This window comes from Populus trichocarpa, chromosome 1 (genome assembly GCF_000002775.5).
Source record: "Populus trichocarpa isolate Nisqually-1 chromosome 1, P.trichocarpa_v4.1, whole genome shotgun sequence".
Classification (NCBI taxonomy): domain Eukaryota; kingdom Viridiplantae; phylum Streptophyta; class Magnoliopsida; order Malpighiales; family Salicaceae; genus Populus; species Populus trichocarpa.
The window spans coordinates 5,794,058-5,817,493 of record NC_037285.2 but is presented as its reverse complement, the minus strand read 5'-3'; the positions used below and the strand labels follow the sequence as shown (position 1 = coordinate 5,817,493).

Below are 23,436 nucleotides of genomic sequence, written 5' to 3'. Positions count from 1 at the left end.
CAGTGTGTTCAATTGTATTAGTTTCTTGATATCTGTTGAGGCTATTCTTTCAACTTCATCGTGGTTATAAAATTAACTTGTTTGTTGTGATTGATGTGAAATGCGGCTATCTTTAATTTTGTTTCAACACTAATACATATAAATAAATAAACATTTTAAAAAGAAAAAGGACACCACAATGTAGACAAAATTGCAGAAATTATGGCGTGCTAGCAAATATTTTTATAAACCAGGAAGTCAAGATAGTGATTTAAAATAATAATAATAATAATAATAAAATATATTATTAAATCATATTTAAATTTTTACAGGCCATTTTTTTAATGAAAGGTTACTATATTGCTCATGGGACAATTAGATTTTCCAAGATTAGGCCTAAAAATTGTTGTTTTGATCAATTTTATTATTTTTTCTAGTTATTTTTAGAATTATTATTTATTCTAATTTTGTTTTTTAGTCTAGTCGGTTCCAGTAAAAACATATTAGGCATACTTGATTGGATTGTGATTTCATAAATAAAATAAAATTTTAGAATTTTTAGTGTTTCAATCCGAATTTAGTTAATTTTATATCTGTGCTTATTGCTGTCCTGACGTGCTTATTGCCGCTAGTCTGCTACTGCTACGTCGTAAGACTGAAGGCTTTTTAAATTTTCAAAATACATTGATGGCTGAGAGAACCTTTCAATAACCCTACGCACACGCACACGTTAAATCGGTCCAAGGAAGGAAATTGGAAAATCGACCGCAATTGCCTCCCGCGTTCCAGATCGCGTCTATGGAAAATCGACCGCAATTGCCTCCCGCGTTCCAGATCGTGTCTATTAACTTGATTGGTATTGTGGTAGTGGTTGTGATTGTGATTTTAAAAAAATTATTTTATAAAATATACTTTTAGTTGAAGTTGGTTTAAAAAAATAGATGTTTGGTTAAAACTATGATTGAAATTGAGGCTGAATAAAAAGTTGTTTAATGTATTTGGTTAAGAATGCTTTTGAAATTGAGGTTGTAAAATAATTTTTAAAAATATATATTAATATTGATGATTTTTAATTTAAATATTATAGATTTAACTATTACTATTATATCATGAAATAAATAATACTTTATATAAAATATTTTTTATTGTTCCATTAAATTTTTTAAGAGCGCAACAACATAGGTAAAATATAATCAGGAATAAAATTAGGATTGCGATCAAATTCTGCAAATATTACGTCATTAAGCGATCTCCGTCTAATTTATAGTGTCATTGAATAATGTTTAACACTAATTTTTCAAATAAAACACAATTAAAAATAAAAAATATTTTTTTTATTTTGTTAGATCGGACCTGATTCAATACATTTTTAGCGTTGAACCGGACCGGTCCGGCCGGAACAGTGGAGCATGAGTTTTCCAACTCAAGAAGCAGCAAATTGCTGCTTCTTGCAATCCTGTGGCCGTGCCACAATTAACAGGAGGTCCCACCAGTAAAAATCTGCTTTTGGAGTATTATCAAATGAGTGAGTTGCTCTGGTTGCTTCCACGCAACCAAACACCCTCGTGTGTATATATATATATAACGAATTAGTTCTTTAGCAAAGCCACATTAAGCTACGATCAGTTGAGTAGCAGACTGATCGTAGCAGCCATGCTGACAAGAAGGAATGGCCGACGCGCAACTCGAAGCACGGTCTGTTACATATTTCAGTGTATTGTGGTAACGTGGTAACACATAGTTTTATATAAAAAATATATTTTTTAAAAAATATATTTTTTTTAAAATTGTTTTATATACCGCTATTGTAAGTGAATTTTTTTTATATATTTTTAAATAAAAAATATTTTAAAAAACAATTATTATCCAATAACAGTACATTACCTCCCAATACTATTCTTTGCTTGTAATTGTTCTCAGCATTTTTGCTAAAAGGATATGCACTGTAGATGTATTAAAAGATAAAAATATTAAATATGCAAATGTCATGTTTCTTTTTATTTCCTTCTTGTTTTGAAAAAAAATAAAAACTCATTCAAAAACTATTTTAAAAATATATTTATTTTATATATTTATTTCTTCTTCTTCTTCTTCTTCGACCAAACAAGTTTTTTTTTTTTTTCTATGATAGAAAACTAGCCAAATACAACTTAGAGATCGCTGTTGTCCCAGGAAACTAATAACCAAAGACAACTTAGATAACACTGTTATGCTAGCTTTCTAACATACAATATTCCTCAATGTTATTGTCCGCAGAAAAGAAAACTAAGGGACAACAAACTAACTAGGAGTATCAAGAGGATCAGAGCTGACATGGCGGAGATCAACGAGGGCCACGAACGCATACGACATGGACAAAAAGAAGTGAGGCAGAAATTTGAAGAAATAAGCAAAGAGACTGCCAAACTGAAAGAGGAAACTAATATAATCTCCAAGCAGAGCGCTGCAAATCAAGTCAGGCTGGACCTCATGTTTCAAATTATCAAAGCAAGATCAGAGAATGATGCCCCCAGGGACGCCGTTCTGACTCAAATCTTGCGGTTTGTGATTCTCCAAATACCTTTGTTTTGTTTTTATGATCAGAGGATATCATATTGACAATATCACCAATTAGAAACTTGAACTGCATTTTCTTGGCTTCTTTTTTTCTTTTTTGCCCCGGATGATTTGATTTACTAATGTTTTCGTTTGTTAAATATTATGTTTCAGGGAACTAATTAATGGCAGAGCAGAACCTGAGCTCAAGCAAGCTCCCCGAGGAGAGGCAATAACAAGATCAATAAATTAACCATGCTTGTGCGCGCGCATACACTTCGATTTAGGTAGTTTATGATTGAATAAGTATAAAACAACAACCAATTTATATAAAAAGAATAGAGAAGAGTTCTCTCATCACAAGGCTTAAGTCCTTGATATGCAAATTGTATGATCCTTCACGGCTTTGCACTCGCATCAATCCATATTTGTAAAGGACTTGTTAGCCACGTTGACATGCTCAATTGTAATTAAGCCGGTTCCGACATCTATTTTAGAGGGAAAACATTCTTGTACTTTGGGTCATATTCTTCCTAACCTACTGATTTTTGCATGCTTGTTGGTGCTTTACAATACTTGGCTTTTACACATCCTAATATCGATTTTGCTGTCAGCCATGTCAATTCATGAACGTCCCCGCTACTTGGACATCTTGCAAGAAATAAATTGTTTCATGCTCAAGTAACTTAGTATACCAACATAGGGAATAAGAAAAAAATAGTTGAACACCTTGTATCTGGATGTCCAGCCCAATTTGTTTCTGAATATGCTAAGATGACACACACTTGTGTAGGAGGGATGAAATGACCGTGACTGATAATCCATGCCACGTGCTTAAGGAGACGTTCTTAAAATGAAAGTAATTGGCATACCTACTACTAACTACTGTTGGTATACTAGCTAGTTACTTTCATAATATGTCTTTTACTATAAACTCTATTTGTCGATTCATGAAGGCCTCTATTACCATTCATCTCAAGGCTGCTAAGGGATTATATATTAGTCATGGTCTTTTCATCTCTTCTACACAACTGCGTGTCAACTCAGCATATTAATTTAGATGCGGATTGAGTCAGATGTACAGATAGAAGGTGTTCAACTACTAGTTTGCTTATTTTCTATATTGGTATACGAGTTTCTTAGACATCTACCAAGAAATAAACTGTTTCGTGCTCAAGTATTAAAGCTGAATATTTGGCAATCTCCCCTACTGTTGTTGAACTTCTTTGACTATGCAATATTCTAAAAAAATATTGGTATTTCACCATCTTCCTCTCCTATTATCTATCTCTATTGTGAGAATGTGAGTACTTCCTCTCTTACCACTAATCCCTTAATTGACACACGGACGAAGCATTTGGACACTGATTTCTATTATATTCATAAGAAAGTCTCTAATGTTATGATTTGGATTCGGTATATAAGTTATTAACTTGCTGGTTTACTTACCAATCCTCTCTCTCCACTGCATGATTTGTCAGTACAGGGACAAACTTCAAGTTACTAAATCTTCTTCAGCTCGAGCGGCATACTATAGATATTGTGGGTGATAATGAGGAATTCTTTCTTTGATCTTAGATGACTTGTTATCATGTATATATTTTTCCTTTCCTAGTATATAAGATATTCTCAACTATATCTATTACATTTTTTTATTTCCTATTATATTGGATCTTCTAACTGTTCATATATTATATATAATGAGAATCTACATTCTATATAATACCATGTAAGTTTGGTTCAGGAATCTTTACTTTTAAAAAATACCCTTATCCCTCATGTAATACTATGGAAGTTTGGTTCAGGAATCTTGTAAAGAAGTGAGGTTTGGCATCCAGTAGAGAGATTGCCAGGCATGTCAAGATGAAGAGACGCACCCTTCATCATTCCCCTCTTTCTCAAAATGAGGTTATCTCAGTTTAAAATAATATGGTTTTTTTATACGTGTGATTTGACCGGACCGAGGCCTAGAAAATACGTGTCATCAAGTTTGAATTATCTATCCATCTTGTTTCCTCTCATGTAATGTGCCTTTTGAACTAGTTATGGAGGAGCATTTCTTTTATACCTAAATAAAGTGGGTGCCTGAATACTTAGACAAGGTGGCTCCTTATTAAATGTTGAGTTATTATGTTAAAAAACAAACGCCACCTTAACTTGTGTGAAGGTGCCTCGCTCTTTTTATTCAGGCTATATTGTCCTTAAATGTTAGTTTTAAAAACCATTGTATTCAAGGAAGGTCAATTCCTGTGTCGAAAAGAAAATGGAGAATATGTTGTGATTGAGTAAATTTGTTCTCTAATCATAGTTAAAGAGTTCTATTTAGGTAAGATCATTTGGTGGATATTTCATTGAGATCATCCTTGGCAAGTCACATGGAGATTTTTCACAAAGACTGGACTTATCATAAAGTTCTCACGTGGAGATTTTCATAAAGATTTTAATGTCGTGTTTGAAACAAACTCGCATACTTCACTATGCATACATCAAACACAAACTCGCATACTTCACTATGCATACATTTAAAAGAATTGATAAATAATATGGTACAATCTATTATAAACGGTTTAAAGAATTCATCTAGGTTAATCTGTTAAAACCGAGATTCTAAATGAACCAGTCAATTGTTTGGTATGATCAAGTGATTAGAGAATTTTATAGAAACCAATTGACTGATTGACTTGACTAATTTGAATTGATCTACTGTTTGAGTTGTTTTTCCCCTAATAAAAGAGACTAGACTACACCAAAACCAAAACCCTTGACTACAAACCACCAAAAACCAAAATTATAAGCATTAGAATGAACTAAAATGAAAACAAGCACAACTCATGAGTTTATAAAAGAATAGGGCTTAAGGCTCAACGCTGCTCAAATCCATATATATTAAAAAATATCACTTCTAACATAATAGTATTTGAGCTGCTATCCAATACCCCTACCATTGCAAGTCCTATTTGCTCTCTGACAATACCCTTTATCGCTTCCAACAACATCTGGATCACCATCTCTCAAAGCAAATCTTTATTTTCAAAATTTGCATGAATTGCCTAAGAGCCGAGCACTGATGTTCATCATGGGTGCCTAGCAGTAATAGCACCTAAACTTCCTTCGCCAAACCACGTGCATTGTTGGAAATATCCACTGAAAACGACCACCAAACACAGTCACGACACTCTTAACCATGTGATGCTCACAACTACAGCATCATCAATATAATGCCTTTTGGAACTAAGCTAGAATTCCCTCCACAAATTTAGAATCAATACTTTGTTAGAGAAACTATCCCATATGAAATAAATACGAAGATATAAAATAATATAAAAAGTTGAGAATGAATCATTTATCATAATCATAAACTTTTTGGTCTTTTTGATGTATTTGAGTTACACCGTTTTAAATTGATAATTGAATCCGTGTTCCATCCAAAAAATTTAGTCTTGTGATGGGCGGTCCCGTCTTAAACATTTTATGTTACTTTATGTTGTATTTATTTCGATGGTTTTTCGAACACTTATCTTTACTTGCAAGCCTATCATTTAGAATTATGAAATAGCTTGAGTTCAATGATTTTTGCTCTGTTAGATCTCTTTAACATCCTGATACTATATCAAAAGAACTATCTTAAACTAAAAGTTTAAATTGTTGTGAGATCCTAGGAATAATTTTATATTAACTCTAACAAGAGTATTCTTAGACTAGCTTCAAAGTTAACTGAGACTAAATCCTTGTCCTGAATAATTTTAAGGATGCATTTTTTATGTTAGTTTGGTAAATTCATAAGAATATCCTCTAGATAAACATTTTTTATATTAGTTCTGAGGTTTGAAATGCAAAGAGTCAAACAATTAAGCAAACCTTCTTAACTAGGAGCCTACAACTAGAGATAAAAAGTTCGTCAAATCATTGAATAAACATTTTAACCTGTTTAGCGGCATTTCTTCCAATCACAACTTGCAATGATTGCAAAGTATTGGCTGGGTTAAAACAGTTCAAAAATATGAAGAAAAGGATACAAAGTGAAAAAATTTAAATATGAAGATGTAAAGTATGCTTCAACTGAAGGTTGGTTTTCGTAATTTTCCCCTTCACATGAAAAGCATATTGTTCATAGCAGCATTGAGTCGGTTACCTTATGATGCATGGTCTCCTTCATGGCCCTTCTCATTGTTGATCTTCTCACATAATGCTTGAACTATCACTTCAAGCGAACTCTTGTCATGTTCTAGTTGTGCATTCTTCTCTTGAAGCTGGAGTTTATCCAAATTGTTTTGGTCATTAACTTGACTCCTTAACAGAGCAATTTTATTTTTGAGCTGTGTATTTTCACGCTGAAGATCAGTATCGTTGGCACCAGCCTGTCAGCAAGGGAAAGAAAATAAACAATAGTAAGGTACAGATAAAATTTGTTAGTGACCAATCAAAAGCTAGAAAATAAAGGTAGAATAATTGTTCTTTAATTCCAAAAAGTAGAAGGTATATAACATTGCAACGAAGTAGACATTAAGTCTAAAATTAGTAGGAGGTTGGTTCTTTGCTTTTCAAACATGGATTACAAGATTGAAAGGTTATTAAACCAGTAGTACAGGAAGGGCTGGATAAATCTCTATTAAAGGCAATGCAAATAGTCAAATCATGATTCATGAGCAGCAGTTCCATATTAAAAGAAAGACAGAAACAGAATTCAAGCTAGTGGTCTGGACTGGTGCTTTTCATTTTAATGGATTTCATCAATATCTACTAATCCTTTCGAGTTTAATGCTTGAATTTCATTTATATCCCTCAGATGGGAAAATTATCAATAAGCCTAAATTAATGATGCATGGAAAATGCACAAATTTTTTTTTTTTTGGGGCGTGGGTAATTAACCATCAATAGATTTAAAAGCGGCAAAGTTCCTCTTCAAATATATGTTATGAAAGTACAATAATCCCAATAGTGAATGAGGTCTGCCACTCTTCATATTCAGTTTTATTACAGAAAAAGAACTAATAATCAAAAAACAAATTATTAATTTTTCAATAGAAAAACACTTACTAGTCGTTTTGAAAGGACCTCCACAACGGTATTTTGTTTATCATGCTTCTCCTTCAGTAGAACAATTGTTTTCCTAAGTCGCTTCATCTCTTGTTCTTGATATTGCAAAGTTTGTCTAGTCCGAACTGCTTCCGTTTTAAAGGAGGCATTCTCTCCTTTTAATCGATCGTTTTCTTTCCTTAGCAGATCCAAGTTTCTCTCGGTCTCAATTTTGTTTCTCTACAAGGAAAAGTGAAAGTTTCTTTTGCCTTAATGAGCCTGAAAGAAAAACGAAAAGATCCAGTTTTCTACTCAAAGAGCAATGCCTTATAAGTGAACGAAGAATTGCTCATCATCTCATTTAAGGTTTTTAGGGGAAATCATTAAACTGAAACTATTTTTTATATATTTTTCCATTAACATGATGCTTTAAGGACACGATTATGATTATTCAAATTACCCATCCACGTTTTCCTTAAATTCATTTTCGCTTAAAGACCATGATTTTTATCTAAGTTTAAGTGCAGTGCCTAAAAGGCTAGCCTGTGTAGGGGCGAGGTAAATTGTTTACATTATTTGGCCTAACTAACTAGCATTTATGGTTGATAATTCTTCTGTGGTCATTAATTTAATTATTAAAATGGATTTAAACATGTATTGAGTAATGAATAGCCCTACATCTGCACATTAGAAAGAAAAACTTATATAAATAGGCAGCAAAGCCCCATCCAGTGATAATATAATAGGGGAACGCGATCCTCCATTGAACGTAGTTAAGTTCCATTGAACCTACTAATGAATAAAAAAAGGCACCTCAATGGTAGCAACACCCTCCTCTTAAGGGTGATGTTGCACGTTAGACTACCTAAAGGAGGTCAACCCGAAGAAACATATATGTAAATCAAAACGAGGTTGCCATAATTTTAGTGATTGAGATTTCTATATGAATTTCTGTACAACTTTTTTTCAATTTGGTAGTATTATTCTCACTTCACCTTTTTTTTTATTATACTACCATAACCTTTTTTTAACATGTTTCTTTACAAGTCTATAAATTTAAAATATTAACAATTTGCACCCACAATCAAATTAGAATTTAAGCAGATTTAAAAAGGGAGCATATCTATTTAACATGAATGTTTGATATATATATATATATATATATATTGTTATAAAGGAGAGGTTGGAGCTTTAAATTTTTTAAAAGAGAGGGGAGACACTAGTTTCAATTGAGCTACGAGTTCATTGGAATAGAGTTTGGTACTACATATATGCACATATATCTTCCATCGTTTTACATATTATTTAGACAAAATTTTCATGATGAAAGAATTTTACGAAAAAACAGGTTTCATAATTAATTTGTCGTTTGATAGATAAAAGGATAAATGTTGTGCTATATTATTGGTTAATAGACTTGTCAGTAGATAAATAAGCTAATTGTTTGTCCATATGTATAGCATTTTGTAATTTAAATGTAAATATATGGTAGAACCTATAAAAATGCTGATTTTTTTAAAAAAAAAAAATATGCACCATGAGTTTTTGGGAAATATCAATTTCCCTCTTGTAGACGTGATTTTCTGTTAATTGATCTTGTTTGTGTTATACTGTAGATGCATATGTCTATAAATTTTCTTGAAAGTTGCAATCATGTATGGTTTTTTAATATAAGCTAAAACATTAAAAGAACACCAGAGTTGGGAAAAGCAGCATACAAATGCAATTATATATACTCTATATGGCATTAACATAATACATATGGTTATTGTTCTATTTTGATTCTAGTCATTGTCTTGTTGGCTAGATTATATTTTTTGGTTTTGATTTGATATTAATGATACAATAATTTTCCTTCCTTAATGATATATATGATATAATTGAGTCTAGCCTTTTTTAAAAAATCATTAATATTATAATTTGTATAACTACTACCATTGATGACTTCTCGTTCTGTTTGAGACAAACTTTTGATGACATGGCAAAATTACAAACTATTCAATGCATTTTAAAATAATGAGCATTTCATAATCATGTAGGAGATTATGAGGAATTTGACTTTTCAGATATGAATTTGTTATAATTAGATTGATATCTAGCAGATATATTTATGGGCCAAATAGATAAGTCTAAATCCAAGAAAAATCCAATTTAAATGATTCTATGGAATTCAAGTTGTTAGATTGGAATTTGTTATAATTAGATTATATAAATACAATTATTGGACCAAATGGATGAGTCTAAATAATGAATTTTTTGACAAAAACACGCATAACTTTTAATTTTTATTGTTAAATTGTACCCATAATTTACCAAGAGGTTATATAGCAAGATCAAAGATTTCTCAACTATTTTTTGTTTTTTTCTATTTTTCTTTCACTACTTCGTCAAATGACCGGCCAGACCTTAGGAACAATAAAAAAAATTGGAATTAGGGAACATCTCCCTTCGCGATACTGGATTTCTAAGATCAATTTGGGTTCAAGAACATTCTAGAAAATATCCGTACAAATTCAATTCGTATGCTCTTGGGTGCCATGATCTTTGAACTAAAAATAAAAAACTAATTAAGGAAAAAGAAAACAAGAGTAAATAGATAGGAAATGGTGTTTACCTTGCATCGTTCACGATATGCCTTGTCAATCTTTCTTTTCTTTGCAACTTGATCTTTAGTTGCTTCCAGACCCTGTCCTTTCTTATCAGTATCCGTTATATTTGAAGACTGATGAGGACTAGCTGGGCCTGCTGCCAAGAAGTAGTTACAGGCTTGCTGATTTACCCTTGCCTTCTGATCGGTTTCAAATTCTGTCAACGACGAGCATGGTGCTCCTCCCTCAGTGTTTTAAGTACATAAAAGACTCTTGAAGCAGGTATTTACCGAAACATGTATTGGTATGTATACGTGTGTGTGTGAACGCACGCGCCTGTATGTATGTGTGTGTGTGTGTGCGTGTACTTTCTTCACCAGCATAGTTATTTTTCCTCCGTGGGTTTGAGAAGCAGATGTAATAATAAAAGATGAAATATAGGGTGAGAAAATAAAGAATTAATCGTAGTCATGAGCAAGTTAGCGAGGAATTGAAGACAATAGAACTTACTAGATCCAAGTATTCCAACTGAAATGGATCAATCGGCTTTCTAAAGCAAAGATGAAATGAAATAAATCTCTGAGGATATATGGAAGAAATACACTTACCCTCATAAACCTCAAATTCATGAGCAGGTAGAGCTAGAGATGCTTCAAAGAGGTTTTGCCACGGACTTTCGTAATCCATCGCTGGCTTTCTGGAGAAAAAGAAAAGCAATTGAAGCTCATGAGCCAACCGGCTGAAGAACTAACGAACAGTTAAAACAGTTGAATCAATTAAAACCTTTGGAGCAGCAGGCAGCTAGCTAGCTTTTCGAAAATTTGACGAGAGGGTGTTGGTTTATTTAAGGAGACTGAAGAAAAGTTAGTTTGGTCATGTCGAGCGAAATCGAGGGATATCGCACGACATCCTTCGAATTCGTAAAACATATGAAGGAGAGAAACAAGGACGACTTTTGTTAGCCTTGGACTCTTGGAGAGCTCATCCATCTCGCTGTCAAATCATCTCTCGACGTCCCATTCATGGGCCACCTCGTTTCTAATGGCCCTGCAAGCGTCGGTCCAACAAGCAAAACACATGGGCTTCCAAGATTTTTGAAAACTTCTGCTAGCTTTTCAAAGTTTGAGACCAAGTATTTAAATTATATATTGCAATGTCAAGATATAAATAAATTCGTATTCGATCAATTTTAATGGGATAAGTTATTTTGTTCAATTGGCTCAATGAGCATTTTATCATTTGATAAGCACTTTAGAATTACTAAAAACATAGTTTGAATTTAAAAAAAAATTAAGATAATATTTTTTTCAAAAAAAATATTTAGGCAACACATATTGAATTGATCTGATTTCCCAACTTAACCCTTCAAATTCATGATCTAGATCATGGACTCCACCAAAATTAATAATTTTTTAAAAATTATTTTTTATTATGTTATATGATAGCAAAAAAAATCACTCGTAAAATTGAGCAATAACTCAATGACAAGATGCTTGTTTAAGACTACAATAACTCTATAAAGTAAATCATAATAAATTACAAAGTTAATACTCAATCAACCCAAGTTAACCTATTAAACTCATGACTCGAGTCATGAACTCCACTAGATTTAATAACTTTTTTTAAATTATTTTCTTTATTTATTTATAAACAAATATGCTCACTAAACCAATCACAAATCAAATACTATGATGTTTGTTTAAAACCATAATAACCACATAAAAAATAAACCAAAATAAATTATAAAATTCTTAGTCAACCCAAATTAATCCGCTAAAATCACGATCAAGGGTAAAGAATTCATTAGGTTTAATAACATTTTTTTAAAATTATTTTTTATTTTTCAAGGAGCCACCCCTTTTTTGTAAAAAAAAAATAAAATCATGCAACGCTTTTTTTGCTGTTCTTAATTTCAACCAAGACAAGTGACCGGAAAAGTTGAGCAACTGGCTCTAGGGGTAAAAAAACTCATTTTCAATTGAAACACCTAAGAAAAACAATAGGGATCTAAAAAACCATGGTATTAAATTTAGCATTTAATTAATAAAAAAATAAAAATTAACTCAAATCCAAAAAAAAAAATTCATGAGACTATAACTATTTTTTTCGATAAGATGGAGAGAAAAAAGATCTAAATAGAACTCTCCACATTAAATGAAATCCATTACCAAAATAATGAGTTTCGTTGTTGAGCAAAGACATGCTGCCAACTTTTTCTCGTATTTGACATAATTCATGAACTTATTTTCTTCTATCTCAAATTCAAAAACTAAAATGTGAATAAAATAAATTTTGAAATCAAATTTTTTAATTTATAAACTAAAGGACCAAAAAAGAATTTTGATAAAATTTCAAAGGAAAAATTAGGCAAAAAGACGCTGACACAAAAGTTTTTTTAAAAAGGATATTTTTTTTTTGTGAAATCAAGCTCCAATCTAATAGGGGGATTCTTTTTAAAACGAGATAATCACATAAGAATTAGATAAAAATAAAATATTAATCCCAAACCCCAATCAACACAATATTAAATAATCAAATTAAAAAAAAAATCAATGACTAAATGTAAAAAAAAAAACCATTATTGACACCATATTTAATTTTCTTAATAGTGAAGGGCCTTCCATTATTTATTTGTTTTAATTTTAGTTTTTTAATTTGTAATTTCTTGCAAATAACAAGTTTGGTTTTTTTTTTTTGTTAAATTGAATATCAACTCGTTATTAGAAATTTTTTGAGACCATCGATAAATAAAAACAAATTATCAACCTCAAAGTGATCAACCTTGAGTTTTTTAAAAATTTTCTGGCAACAAAAAATTATAATTTACTATATTTTTTATCTATAATTTTAGTTACTAATTCTTTGAAATCCAATTATTATTGGATCAACAATACAGTTGATCCCAAAGCTATTGTCGTGTAATGTCACTTCTTCTAGAAAGATTTGACGGGAAAACCTTTTTTTTTTTTCTTTTAACAATGCTAGTAGAAGTATGGTGCGACACCGTTCGTACTTTATGTTCACACTTAGGGGTTCTTGCGGTGTAGAGCGCAAGCAGATGGTGACACGTTCGTACCGAACGATGATGCTCCGATTTATTAAGATACTGAAGATTTTTAGGAACCTGAAGCATCATATCTTACCCGCGTTAACTTGGTTTTTTTTTTTTAAAGAAAATTAACACACTAAACTTAAAAATTTGAAGGAATAATACCATTTAATTTTTTTAATGAAATATTATAATTTAATTTTATCATATTTTTAAAATGTAATATCTATTAAATATAAAAATCACGCTTCTAAAACGTGAAAACTATATGCAACGCTTCTGCAACATATCATTAACTAAGGGCGACAACTGGAGCCGATAGATCGATGCTTGGGCAGGCATGTTTAAATTTGTATATGTTTTTTGCTCTTAATTTTCTGGAGCCGATCGATCGATGCTTGTAAAAATTGATTAAATGCTCATCATGGCCTGTGCTCTTGAACACGCATCTTCAGGTAATTTGATTCTTAGGGTTCGGGGGTGAAGTTTTGGGATATTTTTAGTTTAATGGATATAGTGCTAAGTTGAGGGACATTATGACAAATAAGCCTAAAGCAAAGGAGTTGAATAACCCTAATCTACTTTACTAATATCCAGACAACTATTTAATTAATTGCTAATTAAATTAAGGTTTAACCTGTTTTTTTTTAAGATTTTAATTTTTTTATATTTTTTATGTGGTGATATAATAAATAAATTTAAAAAAATAATAAAAAAATATTATTTCTATGTATTTCTAAATAAAAACAGTTAAACAAATGACTTAAGCTACCCTTTTAAACAGTTACGAGAGAAACTTGGAAGAGAAGAACCGGCCGTTACCCAGCGTTTTCTTTACAATTCGAAGAATCTATCGCGCGGCATGGACATTATTTCGCGCGACTCCATTCTGTCATATGTAGTTACCCAGCGGATTTTTCTTCTTTTATTTAAAAGTACTTCTTCTATACACAATCATAGCTTCTTGAATTTCCGATGAAGATGACTTACGGTTTACTGGATGGCATGGTTCCCCACTACCCCCCACTACAACACGACTCAACAGGTAACTACTTCTGTACTTACAATTGTTGTTGGATCTACGAAAAGACTTGTCAATCGTTTCTTTTATATTATCTTCAATGATTGATCATATCTGGGGTTACCCTGTTTCCACTTTTCTCATGCAAGCTTCATTGTTGGGTTTTTGATTTTTTCTATGTTTGGTATGATGGATGAACAACTGAGGAAGGAAATAAAGGATCCTTCCCTATGCCTCGCTTGTAATTTACAATCTGTCCTTTGCTTTTCCTTGTTTTTGGAATAACAAGATGGATGGGTCAAAATCCATCATTTCTCCTTTTCATACTTTCATTTTACCGTAACCATCCTAACATTAATGGAAAGATGTATTTTGAGGCTTAAGAATGAATGCGTGCTCGTTTTATGTTCATGCTTAGTGGTAGTTTGCTCGCAATTTTAACAAATTCATCTCACAGATTACTTTGCTTGATGGTAGTTCACGTTCTAGAGTTATTCATAGAGAATTGTTTGTACTGTTAGTAAGATGAATTTGTTGTATGGGCTCAGAGGAAACAAACATGCTGACAGTGCCTCAACATATGTTGGCCCAACCAGGAGTACCACAGCATGGAATAAATATTGCTGTAACTCCAGAAGATCAAAAGGAGAAGAAAAGAAAAATCGATGCCAATTATCGACAACGTTGTAAGGTATAGCACTGTACCTTCTGGTCTTCCTCATGTGAAGCAAATAGCTAGAGAAATCATGTTTTTTCTATATATATATATATATCTCTTAATTTCTTTTTGGCAGATAAGGAAAGAAGAGCTGGGGATTAACTTGCAAATTCTTCGGGAAGAAAATGCTCATTTGAAGAGGGAGAATGAGTCTTGTAGGAAAGAAAATGATTCAATGGCTCAAAAATTGCAGTCAAAAGAAGTTGAGATAGGGAACCTTAAAAGAGAGATTGGCAACTCAAAGAAAGTTATTTCTAATCAAGAAATCTGTTGGAATCACTGTCACAAAACCCTTTTGTGCAACAACTAATGGTGCATCTCTCTCTCTCTCTCTCTCTCTCTCTCTCTCTCTCTCTACACACACACACACACTGACACACGTATGTATGTATGTATCTATATATATATATATATGTATGTGCATGTGTATGTGTATGTGTATGCATGTATGTATGTGTGCGGGTGTTCTTTTTTTTCTTGCACCCATCCCCTTAAAATTATTCATCTAGGCTGAGCTGATTTATTTGTTGGTATTACACTGTTGCTGTTTGGGCATATGAATTAACACTTATTAATATGCCTCATTTATTGAATTCTTCAGATTACGCGAGACAAAACTTTTAATGAGTAGTTGATAGCTAGATATGAAGAAAGTGTCTATTGGTGATCATTAGTCTTAAAAGCTAATGGTGAATCTCTAACTATTACTTATATTAACTATGTAAATCTGTGATGATCCACCCATGAATGTTGATGGATGTTGATCCATCATAAATTATCAAGGAGAATACTGAGGATATCATTAAATTTAAGATACAATTGGTGCCTTACTGCCTCCTTGGTTCAGTCCAGTTATATGGCTGTTGGTGAATCTGTATGTAGTACTTTAGCATCTCTACAAATATCGGTGATCATGATGATATATTCATGAATGGTGATGGATGTTGATCTGTCATAAAATTAAGGAGAAAGCTGGGGATTATATTAAATTATAAGATACAATTGGTGCGGTACTGTTACGTGGTTTTTAATTTGCTTGTCTCTTGCCTTGGTTCATTCTATCCGTCTCTTGTGTATCACTTCTGTGGTCTTACTTCGTTGGTTTCATCTTTACTGCTATCCTGTGCAATCATGTCCATCCCTTCTGCTCTAGCTGGATAATGAAATTTTTATTTGTTGAGTTTCACTAAAATTCTTACGTTGCTGACTTGAAGTGCCTCCAGTTGAATTCCTTTTTTCCCGTCTTCCTCAAAGCTGGGTCAATATATCTTTGCAGCTTTGTGTTTGATTTTTGTCTTACATCCCAAGATCTTTTTATAATTTGTATTCCTTTATCTTCGTTGAGCAAAATTTCTGAAAAAAAAGAAGAGATTATAAAATTTGCAGCCAATTACACATAATAGGAAGCTATTGATCACTTTGCTTAAATCTTCAGGGCTTGTAGCTAGCTAGGCTTCAAGCATACGACTGTATATATCCTTGTCTTTCTATTGTTACAATGATGCCTAATCAGGCAAGTCAATGTTAAGAATACATTTCTAAAAGGCAAGTTGGATGAAGAGGTTTTGGACTCCGCCACGATGTAATGATAATTCTATTTTGTCTTTACATATTTGTAATTCAGATGAATTTTATGAGTTGCATTAGTTTCATGAGTTTGGTTTCAGGGTTTTAGTCTAGTCTCTATTGCCCTGGGTTTTTAGTGCAGCCATGCCAATCTATCGGGGACTATTTTCACTATCTGCTCAACTCTAACATTTGATGCATCTGTAGTTATTTGAAGTGAAAATATAGCTTGAGGTTCTAGTGTTTCCATCACACTCACATTCTGATGTAATTAAGATGATTTTTTTTGTAATGCTAGGTAACTGATTAGCTTTAATGATACCGTGTGGCAAATCACATACTGATTTTGTTTCTATTGAACAAATCCTTTGATTTACTTTTCGTCCTCTTTGTATTGCTAAATACCGGTTACAGTGATAGTCATGTTAGAGACCGTTGTCTCATATCACTTTTTTTCTTGGTAAAATTGTGGTTGCAAATGTTTCTACCTGTAACAAGCTAGTGAACTTGTGGATGACAATGCTTTCTTTACTGTTGTAGCTTGGACCTAACCAACTTGAGATGGTGCTGCTAGAAAATGAACGCAATATGCTGTGTCAAAATGCCAAGTGGGATAATTGGGCATCTGAAAGAATACAACTTTTGAATGAGATTGAGAAACTGGGACAGCGGAATATGGTGCTCAAAATGCAAAGTCAAGCTTTACGTGACAAGATACTGAACCAAAAAGACTGTTGCATTAAAATCAATCCAAGAAAGTTAAAGATGGCAACCACCGATTGCAATCACTGCCAGCAGACTTCTCAAACCACCAGTTACTAGCTGTTAGTTGTCTTCACAAACCGCCAACAGCCTTCACAAACCGCCAGACGCATTCACACCACTGCTAACTAAGATTTTTCTTACTTTCAATTTATATATAAATAGGTAGCTAAGTTTATGTTACAGTGTGTGGGAAAGATAAAAGAGAAACACTAAAAAAAAAAAAGAGGGTATGTATTAAAAGCTTTTGTTTATGTTGTAAGCTTCTTGTTGTTGAAATAAAACAATATGTTTTATCCTCTTTGAGTGTTTCAAAACTATCAATAACGGTTTCTCCCACCAATAAAGACTACAGTAGGAAGCATGAGAAGGTACCATTAAATATTTTTCAAGGATTATTTGCATAGTTTCACGCAAAAAGTGCTTGCAACTTTCTTCTCTTACAATAGTTTGCTAAATGTATTTATGTAGTTTCCTTTTGCCAAGTTTCTCAGCAAGCATACGTGGTTTCCTAGCTCTATCATTTCCATTACTTTTCTCTCTCTCCTGTGTTCAAGTGCTCAAATCAGGAACCACAAGTTCAAAAACAAATTTGACAGAAGGACAATTTTCACGACATTTAGCTGGCTTTGCTGACAATGGCGGTAGTCATTGCTTTGTTGGTTTCATTTTTTGAAATAAGTGATTTGATAAACTTCTTTTTTTTGTTATGCAACTTGTAAAGACATGTAATTGAAACAGTTTTAAGAGACTTGTAATGAAATGTGGCTCGTATGACTAACTTGAAGATTATTTATATCTCTAGAATGTCTCTGTCATGTCATCCATCTATATGTTTGGATTTCTATAAACTTACAAGGAAGCTGTATTGGATTAGTGATCTTGTACCTGAAATTGCCACTCTCCCTCTTTTTTAGTGCAGTAGCCATTCACAACAGAGAACGGTTGGCCTCTAGATTTTTTGCTGAGGGCTCATACTTTACTGTGGTTGTGTGTTCATGCAGGATATTGAGAGGCAATTTCTTCTAAAAGGGACATCAATTTGCTGATGTCGTGGTTAGGGGTTAGAACCAGTTGTAAAAAATGGAGGATGTTTTTGGTAATTTTATTTCTCATAAATTTATTTATTTATGAAAAAAAATGGGATCAGTTTTTTTTAAAACTTAATTTGAATTTTAATTTGAGGATGACTCCATTACAAATTGTAAGAATACTCCATCTAAAGTTATTGTAATTGATAGATGGGGTTGGGGAAAAAAGGATTGATTGATGGGGTTGGGGAAAAATGGATGCTCGTCCTTTTTCTTATAGATAGAAAAAAAGTCCCTCATATTTTTTTTTAATGTGTCTCGTCTTGATTGTGGTTGTACTAAAAATGTTTTATATTCCTAAATTCATTAAATACACTAGAACACAATGCCTCTTGAACTGCCTCAATTCCTATTACAATAAAATAGCAAAAGTAGTATAGGATGAGAAACTATTGATGCACTTTTTCCAAGATAGTTTGAATAAGGTAGCATTGAGCTGGTACATGAGGCTAAGCAGCTCAAAGATCCGGAGATGGAAAGATCTGGTGGGTGATTTTGCAGCAGATGTACAACATGAATATTACTCATGAGAAAACCAGCTTGTCCAATTTGAAAAGGGGGACAAAGAAAGCATAAGGAAATATGCCAAAAAATAAAGGGATTTAGCTGCACAGGTGCATCCTTTACTCTTAAAAAAAAGAGATGGTCACTCTATTTGCCAACACATTTTAAACACCGTGCTACAAGCATGTGATGAGTAGTTCAGCCCAGCAATTCATTAACATAGTGGCAGTGACTGAGCATATAGAGCAAATGGTCAATAGTGGTAGAATTTTCACACCCACTAAGAAGAGAGGCTTCAAAATGAAAAAGGAAGGAGATCGACCATTTTAAATGTGATTATAGGGGTAGGAAAAACCAAATCTAAAACTACCATATTTCACCCCAAATTGCCAAACTCTCCATTTCCTACCAAAAAACCTGAGCCCGAAAAAGAAAAAAAAAAGAAAAAAATTCAAGCCAAAAGCCAAAATTACCAAAGGGTTCAAGAACAGTTATCCCATTACCACTACTCTTAAATGAGATTTACCAAAAGCTGCTGAGCATCGGGTGTGTAACTCCAGAACCACTCACGCCTCTACAACCACCTTACCCTAATTGGTACAAGTCAGATCTTACTTGTGAATACCATGCTGGTGTTGCAGGACATGATATTCATTTATGTAATGCCTTTGAGAAATGGCTTATGCATCTGATTAAAATTAGTGGGTAACATTCGAAGAAACATTAAACGTGAGTACAAACTCCCTACCCAATCATGCTTCAAGCAGTGGATCGATAAATGCACTAGAGTCAGAATGCTTAGGAAATCAGAAAGCACCAATGGTCAGAGTAGGGCACGAAGAAGGCAACATAAATTTTTGAGGGACTCAAATTCAAAGGGGTGTTTGTCCACACCGTTGAAGAAATGCCTGCAAAAGCTTTTGTAAGGAGGCTGGATAAAAAGGAAGTGTACTAGAGTTAGAAAATGGAGCATGTCCCTATTGTGTTCAAAATAATTTTCTCTGTTTGATCATGTCTGCAAAGTTATTTTGAATTTGTCATATTTCAACATGTTTTAGTATTGTCAGTAATTTGACTCATAATATCACAAGACTTTCTCTATTAAATGAGCCTTTCTTGTTAATAAGATCATGTGTTCATGATGTGCCTTTATTTTTCTTGTTGTTTCATACAAATAACACATTGAGCACACCCTTTATTCACGAAACCTCTGCACCAAGAACCCTTTGGTGTGTTTCCCTTTTCTTCAAAAACTATGCATGATTCCATGTTTTTACAAGGATTTTTGGGAAATCAAAGTTTTAATACAAAACAGAAATCAAATTGGTGTTTTTTTTAAACAAACAAGTTCTATAAATTCAAGCGATATCCTAACTATACAAAAAAAAAAACCTGATGAACAGCCCAAACACTATGAGTCGACTTCAAAACTGAGTTTTGGTTGCATATTCGCATAAAAGAAAGTAAAGCTTACCCTAAACCTTTGTTTTGTAAAATGCGTAAAATTATAGGGGTTTAATTGACAAAAACTGGGGATGAAATTGAAGGAAATTGAAAGTTTAATGGTCAATTAGGGATCAAATTGCATAAATACGAGACCAAAGACCAAAGTGCAAAAGGTGTAAATTAGAGGCTGGCTTAATTACATTAAATCAAAAGTTTATGGTCAATTAGGGAGTGCAATTAAGATAAATTGAAAGGTGGAGGACTGCATTGAAATTTGAAAAAAAAGGTGATCAGACGACACGTTGTCCAGTCACTGTTCATTGTCTTCCTCGAAAAGTTGCTCGGGTTACCTACTTTACAGGTACATTTAATGCCTCTAATCTTCACCAAATTTGACAAAACTTGCACGCAAATGATTACCTAACATCCCTCTATCTCTGGATGTGGCCCGTTTAGACCAATTGACAACACAACAGCCTCGACGCTGGCCTAAAAAGGCCAACTCAGGTAGCCTTTAACTGTCAAATTTGACAGTTCATGGTGCCTACTTTGAATCAATGGTTGAAATCCTTCCCAATCGAATCAAGGGCCAAAAGTTTTCTCCCGTGTAGACAAGATTACCCTTTTCCATCCCTTATAAATAGGTGTGGATTTCATGGCTTGAGCATGAAGAAAATAGGGTCTAAAAATCACAAAAAACCAACCTCCTCCTCCCCATTTTTTTCCTGCCATTTTCTCTCCCTCTCTCTCTCCACCTTTCCAGCCTCCAAAGCTCTTCAGCCACCAACTCCACCACAGGAAGCCAACACAACCACCAGCCGGCTACCAAGCAGCCACCACGACTCTCTCTCCTTTTCTTTCAGCCTTTCTCTCTCCTCTACAAACCTTTTTCTTCCTCTTTCCACATCCGACTCCGGCCACCATTTCCTCAACCAACACCTCCTGAGCCATTGACTGAACCTACTCCGAGTCCAGATCACCCCGCGACAAGCTTTATGCTATTTATATTATCTATATGGATACAAGTTTAAATTTGAATTTAAATATGTATCATATGATCTGAAATATGAATTAAGTGCTAAAAGAAATAAACTAAGTGCTAAACTTTATGAGAATCACCTCTAAAATCCGTGAACTTGATATAGAATGCCCTTGGCGAGTTGGCGTAACTTATGGATATAAGTGGCTATGTTGATATAAAATGAATTATTCGTTTTATAAATTTGCTGAAAATCTGAATACACGTTATATGCATATAAAAATTGTGCTTGATCTGATAAGTTATGTGAGTTGTACTTAGTAAGCCGTGGTTAAGCTTAAACTCCTTTAATCACCCCAATTTTGCAAGATATGATATAATCATGGAAAGAAGATGGTTAAGCATTTTTAAATAATGGATCACTATTTAGGAATTCAGAAATTGCTTTTTGGGATCATTGTTATTAGTTAATGTTTCTCCTTGAATCAAAGGAAATAGAAACCTTAGAATCCTAAATTTCAAAGATAAATTGCGTTTCTGAAATTCGCAACCAATAGATTCCAAGAGAGAGATTTGGAGATCAAGTGCATGTGTGCCATAAATAAATACATTTTTTCGTATATTAGAAAAGGTTTGTGGAGAAGAAATATAGTTGTAAGAAACGGAATGAATGAAGAGAGAGGAAAACAGAGGAAGAGGAAGAAGCAGAAGCAGAAAAGCCATGACTCAATGTGGTGGATAGAGGTTGAGCAACCGACAATTTACCCAGTAAAATTTTGACGAAGAAAAGAAAGAGATGATAAAGAGAACTGCTGGAGGGTTTTGAGAGAAAACAAAAAAGGTATTTTTGAAATAGTATTTTTTATTTGAAATTAATGTAGCAAATCAAAGGAGAGATCTTTTTATTTGTTTTGGTCATTTTTTTTATGATTTGAATTTAATTTAAAATTCAAATCAATACTCTTAAAATAACTTCAAACACATGAATTGACTTAACAATTGAAATTAAATTAAATTCCAAGTATTCCCAGAGCCTGTGAATGAATCAAATCCAATGAGTATTAAATATTATGTCTAATAAAAAAAAATTAGGTAGCCTAAGTCTACCATTTCATACATAAACTAAGCTATATATATATATATATAATCATGTGAAATGCATACAAATTACTGAGTCTTATTTGCATCTTATGTTTATTAGTTTATTCTATAAATAACATGGTAAACTTAAATATATCTTATAATTTATCATAACAGTAAAAGCCTTCAATAAAAAGAAAATATCAAAATTTTAATTTTAAATAATGTGAATTTCGAGAGTAAATTAGCATTATATTTTTATTTCATATGACTTCTAACTAAAAAACAATAAGCACATATATGAAAAGAAAAATTATTTTTAACAAAACATAACTACACGAAAAAGGCATATTCCTACCACTTACACATTTGAAATCTAAAGTACATATTAAATTGCTAACACCAAACATTTCATATGATTTTTTAAAGGGTTCATGTATTTTTAAATTTAAGATGATGTTGCATGATCTAATTGTCAAAGTTTATTATATGGAGAGTTTATTCTACATTATAACTATTAGTATATATGAAAATTTAAAATATATTTTCATAAGAGAAAACTTTTAAACTTTTGAATTGATACATTATATTGTAGGAAAATAAAATATTATATATATAAACGACTTATTATCTTTTTGACTATCTTAATTTGTGAAATTTTGTAGATGATTTCTTCACTAAAATTATAGATTAATAAAAAAAATGAGTGAATTTTAGGGATGCATATGATTAATGTCCTAAAATAGAAGAAAGAAATATAGAAAAGATAAAAATATATTTGGTTAAAAAAACAAAGATGAAAATACAAAATAAATATGTTTTGAAAACAATTATAAGTGAATTTCTATATTTTAAAAAAAAAACACATGGATCTGGCATGGTTGCTAGGTACAGGCGCTTAGGTCATGTCAGGCCCAAGCGCGTCGGTCTGACATGATTGTCATACCCAGACACGTGACTCCGGCTTTTTTGTTAACAATACATTAGAAGTATACAAGGAATTATTAGTTAAATATCCTGAGATTATTCAACACTTTTGCATGAGTATTTTGGTCCTCAACAAGACTATTACCTTTACCTGGCTTAGGAAAATTATGCAAAT

General features: G+C 32.6%; 3 protein-coding genes across 8 annotated transcripts; 2 read left to right on the top strand and 1 right to left on the bottom strand.

Annotated features, from left to right (window-relative positions):
• The first annotated feature begins 1,545 nt into the window (after positions 1-1,545).
• Positions 1,546-3,029, top strand: LOC18108834 (uncharacterized). The gene is made up of 3 exons (XM_024581126.2): positions 1,546-1,674; positions 2,236-2,519; positions 2,689-3,029. Exons 1-3 carry the CDS (start codon positions 1,633-1,635, stop codon positions 2,765-2,767), a joined length of 405 nt encoding a protein of 134 aa, XP_024436894.2. The 5' UTR covers positions 1,546-1,632; the 3' UTR covers positions 2,768-3,029.
• A 2,321-nt stretch (positions 3,030-5,350) lies between these two features.
• On the bottom strand, positions 5,351-11,122 carry LOC7491477 (uncharacterized). 5 transcript variants are annotated; one of them, XM_024593341.2, is made up of 6 exons: positions 10,902-11,122; positions 10,727-10,815; positions 10,145-10,335; positions 7,552-7,770; positions 6,647-6,872; positions 5,351-5,760 (listed from the first exon to the last, which is right to left on the bottom strand). In XM_024593341.2, the coding sequence occupies exons 1-5, from the start codon at positions 11,105-11,107 to the stop codon at positions 6,648-6,650; spliced, it is 930 nt and encodes a 309-aa protein (XP_024449109.1). In that variant the 5' UTR covers positions 11,108-11,122; the 3' UTR covers positions 5,351-5,760; position 6,647. The 5 variants fall into 5 exon arrangements, with proteins under 5 accessions (XP_024449109.1, XP_024449108.1, XP_002297918.3 ...); XM_024593340.2 differs by having other exon boundaries at positions 5,351-5,750; XM_002297882.4 differs by having other exon boundaries at positions 5,351-5,658.
• A 2,839-nt stretch (positions 11,123-13,961) lies between these two features.
• LOC7491475 (uncharacterized) lies at positions 13,962-18,030 on the top strand. Of its 2 annotated transcripts, XR_002984411.2 has the most exons (4): positions 13,981-14,212; positions 14,737-14,879; positions 14,983-15,218; positions 17,013-18,030. XR_002984411.2 is itself a non-coding variant. In XM_024610922.2 (3 exons), the coding sequence occupies exons 1-3, from the start codon at positions 14,143-14,145 to the stop codon at positions 17,292-17,294; spliced, it is 495 nt and encodes a 164-aa protein (XP_024466690.2). In that variant the 5' UTR covers positions 13,962-14,142; the 3' UTR covers positions 17,295-18,030. The 2 variants fall into 2 exon arrangements, 1 of the variants encoding a protein (XP_024466690.2); XM_024610922.2 differs by lacking the exon at positions 14,983-15,218 and having other exon boundaries at positions 13,962-14,212.
• Positions 18,031-23,436: the final 5,406 nt, after the last annotated feature.

Coding starts and splice junctions, on each gene's coding strand:
- LOC18108834 (XM_024581126.2), top strand. CDS start 1,633: ATGCTGACAAGAAGGAATGGCCGACGCGCAACTCGAAGCACG. Junction 1,675..2,235: donor GACGCGCAACTCGAAGCACG/GTCTGTTACATA, acceptor TATTGTCCGCAG/AAAAGAAAACTAAGGGACAA. Junction 2,520..2,688: donor GTTCTGACTCAAATCTTGCG/GTTTGTGATTCT, acceptor ATTATGTTTCAG/GGAACTAATTAATGGCAGAG.
- LOC7491477 (XM_024593341.2), bottom strand. CDS start 11,107: ATGGATGAGCTCTCCAAGAGTCCAAGGCTAACAAAAGTCGTCCTTGTT. Junction 10,336..10,726: donor TGAATTTGAGGTTTATGAGG/GTAAGTGTATTT, acceptor CGTCGTTGACAG/AATTTGAAACCGATCAGAAG. Junction 6,873..7,551: donor AGGTCCTTTCAAAACGACTA/GTAAGTGTTTTT, acceptor CCTTGCTGACAG/GCTGGTGCCAACGATACTGA.
- LOC7491475 (XM_024610922.2), top strand. CDS start 14,143: ATGAAGATGACTTACGGTTTACTGGATGGCATGGTTCCCCACTACCCC. Junction 14,213..14,736: donor ACTACAACACGACTCAACAG/GTAACTACTTCT, acceptor GTATGGGCTCAG/AGGAAACAAACATGCTGACA. Junction 14,880..17,012: donor ATTATCGACAACGTTGTAAG/GTATAGCACTGT, acceptor TTACTGTTGTAG/CTTGGACCTAACCAACTTGA.